The sequence below is a fragment of the Epinephelus lanceolatus genome, chromosome 10 (genome assembly GCF_041903045.1).
Source record: "Epinephelus lanceolatus isolate andai-2023 chromosome 10, ASM4190304v1, whole genome shotgun sequence".
Taxonomy (NCBI): Eukaryota; Metazoa; Chordata; class Actinopteri; order Perciformes; family Serranidae; genus Epinephelus; species Epinephelus lanceolatus.
Genome location: NC_135743.1, coordinates 18051852 through 18065437, shown reverse-complemented (window position 1 = coordinate 18065437; position 13586 = coordinate 18051852). Strand labels below are relative to the sequence as shown.

General features: G+C 42.1%; 1 protein-coding gene across 1 annotated transcript; it reads left to right on the top strand.

Annotated features, from left to right (window-relative positions):
- The first annotated feature begins 912 nt into the window (after nt 1-912).
- rps19 (ribosomal protein S19) lies at nt 913-7057 on the top strand. Its single transcript, XM_033641317.2, has 6 exons — nt 913-992; nt 1812-1882; nt 2082-2182; nt 3063-3246; nt 3752-3806; nt 7002-7057. Exons 2-6 carry the CDS (start codon nt 1812-1814, stop codon nt 7029-7031), a joined length of 441 nt encoding a protein of 146 aa, XP_033497208.1. The 5' UTR covers nt 913-992; the 3' UTR covers nt 7032-7057.
- The last annotated feature ends 6529 nt before the right edge of the window (nt 7058-13586 follow it).

The following is a 13586-nucleotide window of genomic DNA, read 5'->3' as shown; positions in this document are numbered from 1 at the left end:
TCCATGAAACGGAATAAGCAGACAACACCACTGTAGTATTGCCAGGATACCTGCACAGCGGGAATTAGAAAGATAAATAATATATCTTTAGGCGTGTACGTTACATTATCCATGTTATTCCTGTGATCTTAGATGGACGATTCAATAATACATTATACTCTACTGCAAACGGAGAAATCGCATAAAGCTCCACTGGCATCTAAGACACAAAGCCTGAAGCCACTCCATTGAAAATCGGTTGAAAACTGACTTTTGTGTGCTCAGTGTGTTTACTTTAGTTTTTAAATGCAAATCAGCATCAGTGAACTGTAGGGCTAACAGTTATGGCCTAGAAAATGTGTCTATATTTTCAAAAAAAATCACTCAAGCGCATCATATGTTTACACAAATCATTCTCCCACTCTCTGCCAAAAGGGCAAAGCTCCAGGCGGGGGCACGCTGAGTCCAATTGAGGGGGGCTCTGTTGAACAATAGCTACAAATCAGAAACAGACATTAGAAACTTTTGCCTGGTGCAATTTAAATACAGCTCGAGTACACTTGTTGCTTAATTGTGGAAGTGGAGACCCTGAGGGCAGGGGGCATACAGATTACACACGCAGAATCATAATAAGTAAACATAATTATAATACCTTACATTCATCCTTTCTGTCTGCCCTCAGTTTAAAGATAATACGTGTGGTACTAGAATGTATCCTAACTTAAAATAACCTCTTGGTGTGATCATATTTCCAAATCTAACTGCTTAAGTAGGCTTAACACAGTAAAGGCTGTATTTCGGTGAATAATAAGGGTAATCAGCAGCTTCTTCTTCTCTGTCACAATTAGGCGAGAGTGTGGATGAGAGCAAAGACGCTTTATCACTTTTCTCAGCTGAGATGCACCGGTGAGAAAAACAACGCTCCAGTCTCGCGATACGGAACGAGATCTGCCCGTTTTAACATCAGTTGGAAACCCCGTTCCACCCTCTTCCCTTCGCTGTCCACAAGCAAGGTAAAGCGCTAGATTTCTTCCGCGACTATATGGCGTTAAATTACCTCAAATTTCTCGCATTCACACCCCAGAAGTGGTCAGGCAGCGTATAACGGTCAGATTAATAAAATGGTTGAGCTTAACGCAAGCGTGTTAGACGTGTTAACTTTATTTTTTACAAAGATATACCAGAATGTAGCGCTCATAGCATAGGTCTGTTTGTAATGGCTGCCCCCATGCTACCTCGTTGAGGCCTGCTAGCTAGTGGCTAGCGGTCCTGCTGTAACCGTCTATATATTGCAGGAATGTAAAGTAAAAATGGATGGTGTCAAAATGGATAACTCTTGAATTGTATTGTGATATCAGTGAATTGTCTTCTGAAAATGGCTGGGGTTCACGACTGAAAAGGAGTTAGCCTGAGACGGGAGTGCTAGCGTTAGCCAGCTAATAGGCGCTCACACCCCTGCTGTAAGGGGAGCTAATGCCGGTTAAACGCGTGTAGCTGAGAGCCAGCCCACATGTGAGCCGTTAAGTTGTTGGATCAATACTTGGATTGTCAAGTTAGTATTTCGACTTCGTGATTATCACATCAGTAGTGAAGCAGAGTGGGTTTGTTATGCCCGCGCATCATAGTTGGATTTATAACTAGAGGCAACCGATGTCGTTATTAGCCGTTAGCATTTACTGTACAATGTCAGGTCACGTTGTTAGTATCACATAGTGAACAGCATCATTTAATAAGAAAACGGTTGTGTGCATGATAACCAACTTTCAGTCTGTTCCAGTGTGTGTCAGAAGATGTTAAATGTAATGTTGGTGTCCTTTCCGCATCTTTTTCAGATGCCAGGTGTCACAGTGAAAGACGTCAACCAGCAGGAGTTTGTCCGTGCCCTGGCAGCTTTCCTGAAGAAGTGAGTGTTATTATTTTTGTAAATCTGTGTAGTTTTCAGTGGACTTGGTCCCATCCATAATTTACTAAAATGTAATGTGTAGTTGTCTGTAGAGCTAACACGCAGTGACGTGTCATGGCAAAGGGTACTTCATTCAAACCAAATGTGTATATTTGGTTTTGTGGTTTAGTATTAACTGAAACTTCTTGTCTGCTCCCAGATCAGGAAAGCTGAAGGTGCCTGACTGGGTGGACCTTGTCAAACTGGGTAAGCACAAGGAGCTGGCCCCCAGTGATGAGAACTGGTTTTACATCAGAGCTGGTGAGTCCACATATTTATGTCCAGTTCACTGTATTTTTGTTTATTGTTCATATATCAAGTTGTTTGCAACAAGTATGCATACAGTGGTGCAGTGTTGTTCAATCACATGTCGCTGTTGGAAACTGATGCAGCTCCCCTGAATGACTCTCACTGCATTTTACGTCACTAAAGGATGTGTAGAAATTTGTTCACATGGCAGTTGGTGGCTGTAATGAATGCAGCATGGGCTTACCTGGCTCAAAGCACAAAGCTGCTGTGATTTGATTGCCAATTCAGTGTGCCTTTTATGGCGGTTTAAAGACTGTTTTTGCAGTCCCAGGATTGATTGACAGCTTGTGTAAGGAGTATACCTTGATTTAACAGTTACCTCAAATAGCCCACTTATCCTTGGTGATACAAAATCATGCAAGTTGTTGTGGTATTTATATTAGATGTCTGCAAATGAGACCTGACACCTAATAACTACGCTGATGGTGTACTAAGGCCATGTTCTCAAAATATGTGTGTATTCAGACCTTGAAAATAAAAGGAAATGATGGGGAAAATCATTTATGTTCATCATTTGGCTTCCATTTCCATGATGGTTAAGATTCAAGTGATTTCATCTAATGCCATATCTTAAAGGCGTAACTAAATGTAGCGTTAAATGCTCACTGCTTGGGGATGATGAAGTGAAGCTCTTCACTGTTTATTTCTGGCTTCAGTGGCTTGCTTATGAAACATGAAATCACACTACTTATTTATCTTCCTGTCTTCTTAGTAAGGTCACAAGCTCACTTGTCCAAACAGCTCTATTTTACCATTTTGAGAGGGAAACATGAACGCAGCATATTGTTACTGGTGCCGCATTTTAACACCCTCATCTCTCCTGCTCCCACAGCATCCACAGTCCGCCACCTGTACCTCCGTGGAGGTGCTGGTGTTGGCTCCATGACAAAGATCTATGGAAGTCGCCAGAGGAACGGCGTGTGCCCTGCCCATTACAGTGTAGGATCCAAGAATGTGGCCCGCAAGGTGCTGCAGGCCCTTGAATTACTCAAGATGATTGAGAAGGATCCCAATGGGTGAGTGCCTCTGCTTGTTGTATCCGCTAGATACGATGTTACATTTAAAGCTAGACATGTTTAACTGTTAATTTGTTGAAAAGAGCCTGTTTGAGTGGCAGTTAGTGTCAGGAACACACAGTTGTATTTGCAGATTAGTCTTGTGTCTGTATACTCATCATGTATTATCATTATATATGCAGTCTGAGCTGTATGTATTAGTTGGCATATGCACACTGTAACGAGGGGACTAATTGATTGGCTTGGTTTATTCAGTTCAACTAGTTAGAAGAATGAAATTACATTTTGAATTGCCTTTGTTACAGGGTTGATAATGAGTGATTTTTTATTTTTTTTTTGCTAGTGTGTATGGATGGAGTTTTGATATGTAGCTTTCCCTGACTGTGAAACTGTGGTCAATGTGGCGTAAAGAAGTAGTTATTGAGGGCGTAAGCGTTTTGTGTATTTTTTGACAGTTATGTTTCCTCATTTTCTTATTTAATTTTTGCTGTTCTTTTTCTCTCAGTGGTCGCAGACTTACCGCCCAGGGAACCAGAGACCTGGATAGAATTGCCGGCCAGGTGAGAAACTGTCCTGTTGTCACTAATTAAGCTGACATACACACATGAAATTAACTTGAGTATTTGAGTACTTGGATTTTAGAAAAAGCCTGCGCAAAACCATAGAGGCCTAACTTTCCTAATTATATTGTTTTCTGCTTTGGTTATTACGCCTGTCCTGGATGCAACTTCATTATCCTAGGTGCCATGTACTGTTTGAAACAACTAGTGCAGTGAACTGATCAAAGTACAAATAAATGAAGGGGTGGGGAAAAAAATTTAGCTACCATGATTTTTTTTTAATCTTTCTTTAATGCCTGAATTGATATAACTTACCCACAGAGGTGGAAGAAGTTGCAGTTTTTAGTGTGGTAGTGTGAGTAACATGATGTCATATCTGTCAAGAAAAACAAAGCCAAAGTGGGAAAGCAGATGGTAGCAGATGATCTGGAGATGGACCTGTGGCCGCTTAAATAGCAATGCTAATTCAGCCAGCCCAGTGTGAACCCCGTGCTGAGGCAGCAAACTTTCTGTTGCTGTTGTTACACACATTAAACCCAGCCTGCTGTCACCCCTGGCGCTGGATGAATTCATGTGGCTACAGCTGCCACTGTGAGCTCTGTCTCTGGAGCTTCCGTCCATTTATCCTCTGGCTAATAGTCTCCTAGCAGCACAGAGTGGAGCAGAAAGACTGTGGGGTGCGTGAACTTCCTAATTCCTCTCATTTGTGGTCTGATAAATGGAAGGAGACGGTGAGGGCAGTGTGAGGGGCTGAGTGAATCAATGCACTACATGCAGCTCTACAATGGAATAAGATGTTGCACGTTTTAAGTTCTAAAAAGATGTAAAAAGGTAAATTTATTTAATGAAGCACCCTTAAAAGAGCAAGGTCACAAAGTACTTCACTGGAATAAAAGTGCTTAAAATAAGATCAGTAAAATGTTTTTTAGTTTACTTCACTGTGCAGTGTATGCAGCTGCTGAAAAAAGACTGACAAAATGTGTATTTTTAGGGAACATGACATACTGTTTTTACACTGTTTCAACTTTTCCCCTTAATTGCATGAAATCATAATATTGGCTCACGAAACTTGTAGAATTCCAATACTTACAAATCACAATACATATCGAATCAGCACCCAAGTATTTATGGTATTGAATTGGACAGTAAGACTCTTGTCCTACCCCTATAAATTAGTAAATGATGGTATTGTAGTAATGCACCCAGAATTGTATAAACATATGCTTGCAACAGTGTGCATTATAGTAGTATGTCTTGTACTGTGTGTAGTATTTTAACACTTTGTACTCATCGCCTGTGGTGCACAAAGGGCCAAGCCTGACAGACTGAAATAATTAAGGTTGACAGAAAACAATGGGTGGGGTGCAGAAACCGGTTGTAACAGACATGTTTTTTGCAAGATGTTGATTACACAAGGACAGTGTCATTTGGAGTGAGTGAGTGTTGTATCTAAAACAGACAGGTCCCTTTACTGATGTTTCGTATGAATACTAATGTGCGACATCTGCTCTGATACTGTTGAAAATGCAAACTATCTGTATCTTGCTTCAAATCCGTGCACATTGTAACACAAATTGTATTGTACTCGTGATGCTACTTGTGACACGAAACTGATTTGCATTCCTCTGTTTAATGCATTCATAGTGCCTCGCCATTTCTCCGCCACCACCTTGACATGCTTCATTTTGCTTTGCATTCAACTTTGTGACCAGTGTACAGAATAAACAGTCAAATAACAAACTGAGCCACAGTAAGCTTTACACAGTACATATAGGAGATTAACCTAGGTCTGTGGAAGGAGTTATGTGTATTGTGATCGTGGCCTTGGATGTTTTAACTTGACATTTGCAGTAAGAGCACTATCTGAATGTAGCTGAGTTGTTGTACATTTTGTCTGACAGCCGTAAACAGTTTGGTGGCAGAAAATTGAATCCTACCAGACCCCCCTCTACCTGTGCCTCTACTTGTTTCCTACTGTCTCAATAATGAAAAAACTCAAAGGGTTGTGGACTTCCCACTGCTTTAAATGGTTACTATTGTGCCGAGGAGCTTCAGTATGTATGCTACAGCCCGTTCTAACCTACTGGCAGAATTTAAATCGTCCAGTATCAGGCTCCCGAGCTATTGAATGAATATCATCTCAACCTCACGCTGGCCAGGCAAAGGTTGTTTTTTCAGTGGCTGGCTCCGTATGACACACAGTGGCATTTTATGTTATGTTCAGACGCACCTGGGGTGGTGCCTTAAGCGTGTGTGATCACAGAATTACCATCCCTTTGCTTTGATGCGACACCTTGTCTGTTACGAGAGTACACGGCCCCAGTGTGACTTCAGCATGCAAGGCTTTTTTTAAGGAACTTGTCCTTGGGCAAATTTTCCTCTGCCAGCCAAGTGAGTTATGTGTCTTGTGTGGCACACTACTGGCATTGTTTGTTCGCCTTCACTAAAAAACAAATCGCAGTTGGGCCTTGTCAAAAATCAGGAGAGGCAGCAATGTTGTGATAATCCAAGGGTAAAAGGGGTAAACATGTGGAGGGAATTTCACGCTTGGCAAGTCTGCCGTATGGCATCAGTTTTCTCCTTGTTTACCCATGCTAATGAGCAGTATGCAGATGAGCAGACCTGGGCCCAGCCCCGCCTACCTGCTGCACAAAGCTGGCACAAAGCATGTTGGTGTGGCTCCGTTACCTCTCTACAAATCCCCCTTGTGTGTTGTAGAATCTGATGGCTTTTTAAGAGATTGATGCATTTTCGTTTGCAAGCACAGTCTCTGCCATGTACCGTCAGTAGAATATTCAGTGTTTTTGGCAGCAACTGAAACAGTCTCTCCTCCAAACTGTGTTCACTCAAGTCCCCATGAAATTGCATTTTGATAGCATCTTACCTCCTTAAGTTGCACATTTCCTGTTCAAACACAGTATTGCAGTGGGCCTTAATGTGGTGAGAAATTTACAAGTAAACAGTAAACCAATTGAATATTAAGCAGATGGGAAGTTTTATTTGATTGTGATTGATACAAATGAATTTTAATAGTTGGGATCATTTGCACCAACTGTGGCAGCATGATGAAACCATTAAAATGCTATTCCTTTTCCACAGCAATTTGTTCTTTCTGAGAACAAGTTTTCAAAGACACTGCAACACCTTGTCTGCTCTTGGACTTGACTTATGCCTCATGTTTTTGTTTTTCCACAGGTCGCAGCTGCAAACAAGAAAACTGTTTAATAAATCTTTTTTTGGAGAAAGTCAAACACTGTGTGCTCTTTGTTTTTAACTTATGTGAACAATGAAGATGAACCTGAGGGCGTTAATGGTCTGCGCCATATTTTGAATTACTCGGCTCACCTTGTCTGAGAAAGAAATGGCTTGAATCGGTCTTTGTGCTCATATTTCACTGGAGTTGTTCAGGTTTAGCCAAATTTATTGGCGAGGGAGAACAAATTTAAAAGGGCGAGATAGTTGACCTGATCAGCTATTTTCCGCTAAAGTGAACACTTGGAATTCAGCTGGCTGGAGGAAAGCAAGCCGCTGCATGAAATCATCCTTAGCTGGTTTCTGGCCGCCTGGTTTAAATGTCATTTAGTGGAAAGGGCAGCAAATGGCCACTGGTTGTTTTCACATCCTCATATCCTTTAACCAGCAAAAGCTCACCGCAGGGTGCGGTTTCATTAAGCAGTTTGAAAAGGCTTCCTGGGAGCTGCTCCATCACTGAGCCAATAGAGCCTCTCATCAGTGGCCAAACGCTGTCCTCTGTCACAATACACTTAGGCTTCCTTATTAAGCTTTTTTTTTTTTTTTTTTAACCCCTGCCACTGTGTTCATGTATCACACATAGTTTGTACAGATTGATCCACGATACCATGACAACCAAGGAAAATTGCTCAGTTAATAAAGGCAGATGATTACATTTCCATAACTAACACAGTTGACAGTTCAATAGCTGTTAAGGAATGATGTCATGATTTAGCAGTTTCATTCAGGGCTACAGTGCCACCTAGAGACTGAAGCAAGCAGCAGCAGCTTCCTTAACCAACTTGACAATGTTAATAGCAATGATCAAATGCTGTACATTTATTATTTTACACTGTAGCTGGCAAGATGCGTGGGATGTTTAGGAAAGCTCAAGAAGCTCAGCCTGTAGTTATTTAAAGCGTGTGGGTGGTGCGCTGCTCATTTAAAGCCGGCCATTACTGCCACTTCATGTGTGCCTAATTTGCCTCATTAAAAAGTACATACTGAAAGCGAGTATGGGTGAGACTTAAACTGCCCTTTCTAAAATATATGGCTTTGAAATATTGCTTTCAGTCCAGTTGAGCTGATGCAATGTCTTGCCCTCTTCTGAGGAGACATGCACGTTCTGCACAAAGCTCAATCAGTGAGAGCACTTGACTGATTTAATTTGGCGGTGCTTCTGAAATCCTGCAGAGGGTGCCAAAGCCTATAGAATATCTATCAGGCTATATATGCACTTTGGGGTGATTGCCTCTAAGGTGCCTACTCATGTACTAAAAGCAATAGCACTTGTTAAATAATGGCAGTGGTCTGTTTCTGAGTAACAGTAAAAAGCCAGTTGTTGGAAATGGATGCAGTATTTAAAAAGAAGCCTGACAATTTAGCCGCTGAATATGAGATGCAGATGGGTGCGCAGTCATGAGGGTTACTTGATTCTCTGCTGTCTGCAGTTTCCCCCTAAATTTGTTTAGCTCCAACATTATTGTGTTTATAGTAACAGCTTCAGGAGCTTCCACAGAGAAGTGTAATGCGTCGGGCCAATTGACTGTAAAACATCCAATCTGTTTTCTTTCTCATTTTCAATTTGGGCCAGTGGAGCTTCATGTGCGGGTTTTTTTCCTTCTCATTCCTCAACTCGCCTTGAGGCAACAAAACTACAAGCACAACCAAATGAGAATGGGCGGGGGGAGCGTGGTGTGTTCACGTATATATCTGTGTCCCCTTTGAGATAATACAGATTGCTTTTATATTGTTGACTCAATTCATGTCCAGATTTGAAGAACAATAACCAGAAGGCATTGTTTGCTGACAGAGCTGAGCTGTTGTACACAGCCTGCTGTGCTCACTGTGTGTGTGTGTGTGTGAGCTTATACTTTGGTCCCTGTGTTTGCAAGATATCGTGTGTTGCAGATCCCTGGACAATGAGCCTGCTGTGCTTTGCTAGTCTGTCAGCCACTGTATGTGTTTGTGTACAGTACACACAACACACCTTGCGCATAATGCAGTGTGGAGCGCTGCCCTGTCCAACTGAGCACACGGCTGTCTAATCTATCATGTCAATCACCAGAGTCTTCATCAGTTATTCTGCACGTCTCTCAGGAAATATTCAGCTCTGGTCTTTTTATACACCCTGTCTCCGTCATCTCCATCTTCCTCTCCTCTGTCCGCCCGCTCTTTTTTTTTTTTTTTTTCATTTGAAGACCAGCTGTTTTTTCATGAACACCTGAACCTGTCTCTCCCTCCCCCTTTATGATCCCTCCTTTTTTTCTACCCTGTAATTTGCAATAGAGAGAAGGATAAACATGTCCTTGAGTGGTAGAGAGCAATGTGTGGAATCCACCAGAGGAGGTCTGCCATGTTTGTTCATGCGCTACTGTTTCGACTCTGTGTGTGCATGTGTGTGCGTGCCCACCTGTGCGTGTGTGCTTCGTGCATCCACATTTGCTGTTAATGTGATTTCAGCTCCAGTCAGTCAACTTGTTTGTGCACCGATTTGTCATTGTGTGCAGCGTAATTATCAGCAGGCGTCACTATAGCAATTACCGCTGTGGAACAATTACCACTTTAACAAATGCACATCCAAGTGGTTTGTTGTGCCTGGTGTGTTTTGTGGAGGTGGCTGCACCTACCCACTCTCCCAATTCTTTGGCAGCTCAGCTTGATCACACTGAGAATGGATGCAGACCTGCCTCTCACCTCCTCAGGGCTGGAAACAGCAGATAACTAAGAAATGTCTCCGCTGCACAAGTCTCTCTAAAATAGAACCACTATCAGGAGCGCTCCTACACACACACACACATATACACATTGTCAACCCACAGCTTCATGCCCTCTGGCATGTTTTCCCCAGAAGACAAGACATACCTCAGAAAGTTTCCCAGCATTCCCGGTCTCTGGCATATTGAGTTAGCTGAGTTTTCTTTGGGATAATCTGGCACAGATCCCACAGAATACGCTTCTGGGTTAGCTGAGATAACATCAGCCCTTCCTGTCGCACAACACAATGCTTTCCTCACAAACTACATTGCCTTCTTATCAGAAGCATAATCCTTTGTTTCTAAACAGCTATTGTGGACTTTCAAAACCCCAATCTCATTCACTTGTGTGCTGAAATATGTTTTTGTAGAGATCATATAAGCTCAAGTATTTAGTTCTGTCCTTGTCCTTAAACTGTTGTAAAACTTGGGCCTTAATTAAGAATTAGTGTACAAGACAGTGGTTAAAGGGGAAGTACGCCCATTTTCAGAACTCATACATATTATTCCTATGGTCCAGAGACAGTCCAAAAATATTAGGAAACATGAACAACTCGCTCAAAACTGCAAAAACTAAAGTGCTGAACTCAAATTTGTGATGTCATCAAGTATAAAGTCTGGACCTGCTCTATAGACCGGGAGTCTTCAATGTTTTTCAGGCTAAGGAACCCTAAGCTGGGAGAGAGACGGAGCAGGGACCCCCTACTTCATATAGAAAATTGAGTTGCATATTAAACTGGGCCTCCAATAAAGTGAAGGGCAGCTTAAAGTTTCATGAATAAGCATACTTTTATATGGAGCATCCTAAAGCTTTTAAAATAACTTGACAGATTCACATATTTAAACATCATGGTTCCATTTGACAAGGATTCATGGTTAACAGCCTATCATTGATGCTATCTACTGTATGTTAAATGTTCTTTTCATTGTCTTTTTATAAATAAGCTGATATATCGTCAGTTTTAAGATGTTGGTTTCACGTTAATGTCTATTTTTAGAAAATTAATTGGGAAAGACATTACAGATAGTATGCAATTAACAGGAGAAGTGAGGGCAGACTATTTGTCTTAAGCCCTATTCGGATAGGATTAGTTTTACATAGGTACATGGGGAAAAGTAATAATTATCAGAGATTTTAGTCCCGTCTGAATGTGCCATGTCAGTAATCATTACCGCACGATGTCAGTAAAGATTACCACGACTTTAACCTTCTGTACAAGGGTCCTGGAAATTACCTCAGGCAATACTAATCCCATGCGAATAGACCAGCAGTAAATCTGTGTGTAGATATTTCGTCATATCCTGTTTACAAGTGTTTTTTGCGGATTTTCAAGCATGGAGGCTCTTGAAGAAGCACTCAGTTTTGCACTTCACATTCGGACAAGTCCGTGTGAAACCTTAGGTACTGTGGGCCTACGACGAACACGATTCAAAACCAAAAGAAGGTCGCAAGCACTTGTCCGAGGCACGGGACTTCTGATTGCTTTAGGTAAGTTAAGTATACAATGTGGCAAGGCTATTTGGCTAATAAAAAATGACAATAAAATCAACCAGTAGGCTAATCAATTCATAATAATAATGTTTTGCCTGGAGGGATTGTGGTACACACAGGAAGCAACATCATAGGCACATGACGACAGGAAGGGACAGCGGTGCGTGAATGGATTTGCCCCTCCCACTTGTGGTAGTTTTACTGATATTTCTTATCCCGTGCGAATTGGCCATTAATATTACCGACGTCCTGTGGTAAAGTGACATTACCCCATGTGTCCATGTAAAAGTAATCCCTTCCAAATAGTGCTTAAGTCCTTAAAGCCTAGTTCACATTAGATGATTTTCACCGCGATTTTGATGTCGCAGAGGATCTTGAAAGCCACCTTGGGTCGGGATGAGTCGGCTGATAGTCTGCCACGACGAGTCCTCGTGTGAACAAGCCCACGAGCAAGTCACCCCCTCGTCTGCGACTGGGACTGGATAGCTGGAGAAACTGGAGAAGTCTGACACGACTGACAAAGAGCATCAGCCATCGAGCGGCAGGATACGTCCCACGTCAGCACGCAGGAGGACGGAAGAAATGTGGGACACAGATCACAGGTCGAGACTCCCGATGACAGAAACACACGTCACCAGGTATGAACACAATAGTCTCTGCGACGCAGAATCAGGGTGAAAAAAGTGTAATGTGAACTAGCCTTAAGGGTCCACTGAACAAAATAACTAAGAGTTTAAAAAATATCCAAGTTGTGAATACACATTTCTGACATAAACAACCCAGACAGCTCCCAGAGTACAGCATGCGCTCCTAGCTTAGAAGGCCAATGGTCAATGGGCCTCATTCACCAATGTTTGCTTATTTGGGATTTGTTAGGTAAGAACAGAATCAACGCACACTCAAGAGTACTCACATACACGTTTAGTGCTGACATGTTTGTACACAATAATTTAGTTCTTTTTTTTCCAGTTCTACTGGTGTATAATATTATAGGACTATATAATTTTTATCATTTTAAAATAAACACTACACTGACTCCTCAGTTCACATCAGTTATATTAATGCAAACCACGGCATCCAGTAATTAGTGATTGATTATGGTAGAAAATATCCCCGGCGGGTCGGGCAGGTGGGACAAAAAGTGATGAAGCAGTGTTCTGAGTAAGTTCTCATATTAATAGGCCAACTCACAGACACAATGCATGAGTCCACACTCACCTTCTCTCCCCCTCTTTTCTATTTCTCTCTGAACACACAGGCGCAGCTTGAACAGTGCTGCAGTGCTCGTCTCTGTCCTCAGTCCTGACACTTCTGCTAATGCATAAAGTTTGCAGTTTGCAGGTCGGGTGGCTGATTTACACGTACTTTTAGTATCCAGTGCGTCTGTTTGTATTTCATATCCACTCCAGATGCTCCTAAATATGACAGCTCGTTATGTGTTCACTTTCTGTGGAAGCACCTCCACTTCAGGACAGACTATTTATTATGTAGTCCAGTGCTTCACCCTTTTTCAGACTTTCACTTGGGCATTCTTGACATAGTTCTCTCAAGTTTCTTCCTTCTCCAGTCTCCCTGTGTGCACACGGTTCTGCAGTCTTGTGTCCTTTTATGGGGAATTTGTGTGAGTTTACCTACGCTTTTTAGGATCAACTGGCAGCTTTCGAGGACAGTGGGATTCATCATGAGAAGAACACAGGTGCGATCAAATTCTGCCATTTAAGAACAAGTTGTAAATCTGCTGGAGAACAAAAACAAGACCAATATCATTCAAAAGCTTAGAATCTCCCCTTTCAAACAGTGTCTTGGTCCAGACCTGGATGGAGAGGGATTGCAAGTTAACAAGGGGCGTGCATCAGATCATCAAATCAGTCTCCAATTCATTGTCTGTGGAGCAGCTCCAGACTTGATGACATCACAAGTTTGAGACTAACTTCTCTGGTTTCTGGCTTTAAGAGACAGCGACTCATCTTTATGTATATTAACTTAACTTTCCTAGGCTATGGAAATAACAAATTTAGGTACTTTTCCCCTTTAAACCGACACAGCAGCTGCAGTGCGGAGTCCTCCTATGGTGTGTTGATGCAGTGTGGCGAGGGTCAGCCCCAGTCTGCAGGAGTGTGTTTATAGAAATTAGTCTAAGGCCAAAAGGTCAGTGTTGTTATAGCAGAGAGCTGAGCTGATGCCCTCTGCATTACAACAAAACTCCACCACAAGAAGCCTGGTTTACACACTTATCTGTCCCAGGGGGTGTGTAAAAGCTGATTGATGGATGGGTTTGTGTTTTGTGTGCGTCTGTGTGTG

What these genes read in the sequence shown, in the direction of transcription:
- rps19 (XM_033641317.2), top strand. Translation starts at nt 1,812, where the DNA reads ATGCCAGGTGTCACAGTGAAAGACGTCAACCAGCAGGAGTTTGTCCGT. An exon ending in CTGGCAGCTTTCCTGAAGAA is followed by an intron (nt 1,883 to 2,081) that starts GTGAGTGTTATT and finishes GTCTGCTCCCAG; the next exon opens with ATCAGGAAAGCTGAAGGTGC. An exon ending in CTGGTTTTACATCAGAGCTG is followed by an intron (nt 2,183 to 3,062) that starts GTGAGTCCACAT and finishes CTGCTCCCACAG; the next exon opens with CATCCACAGTCCGCCACCTG.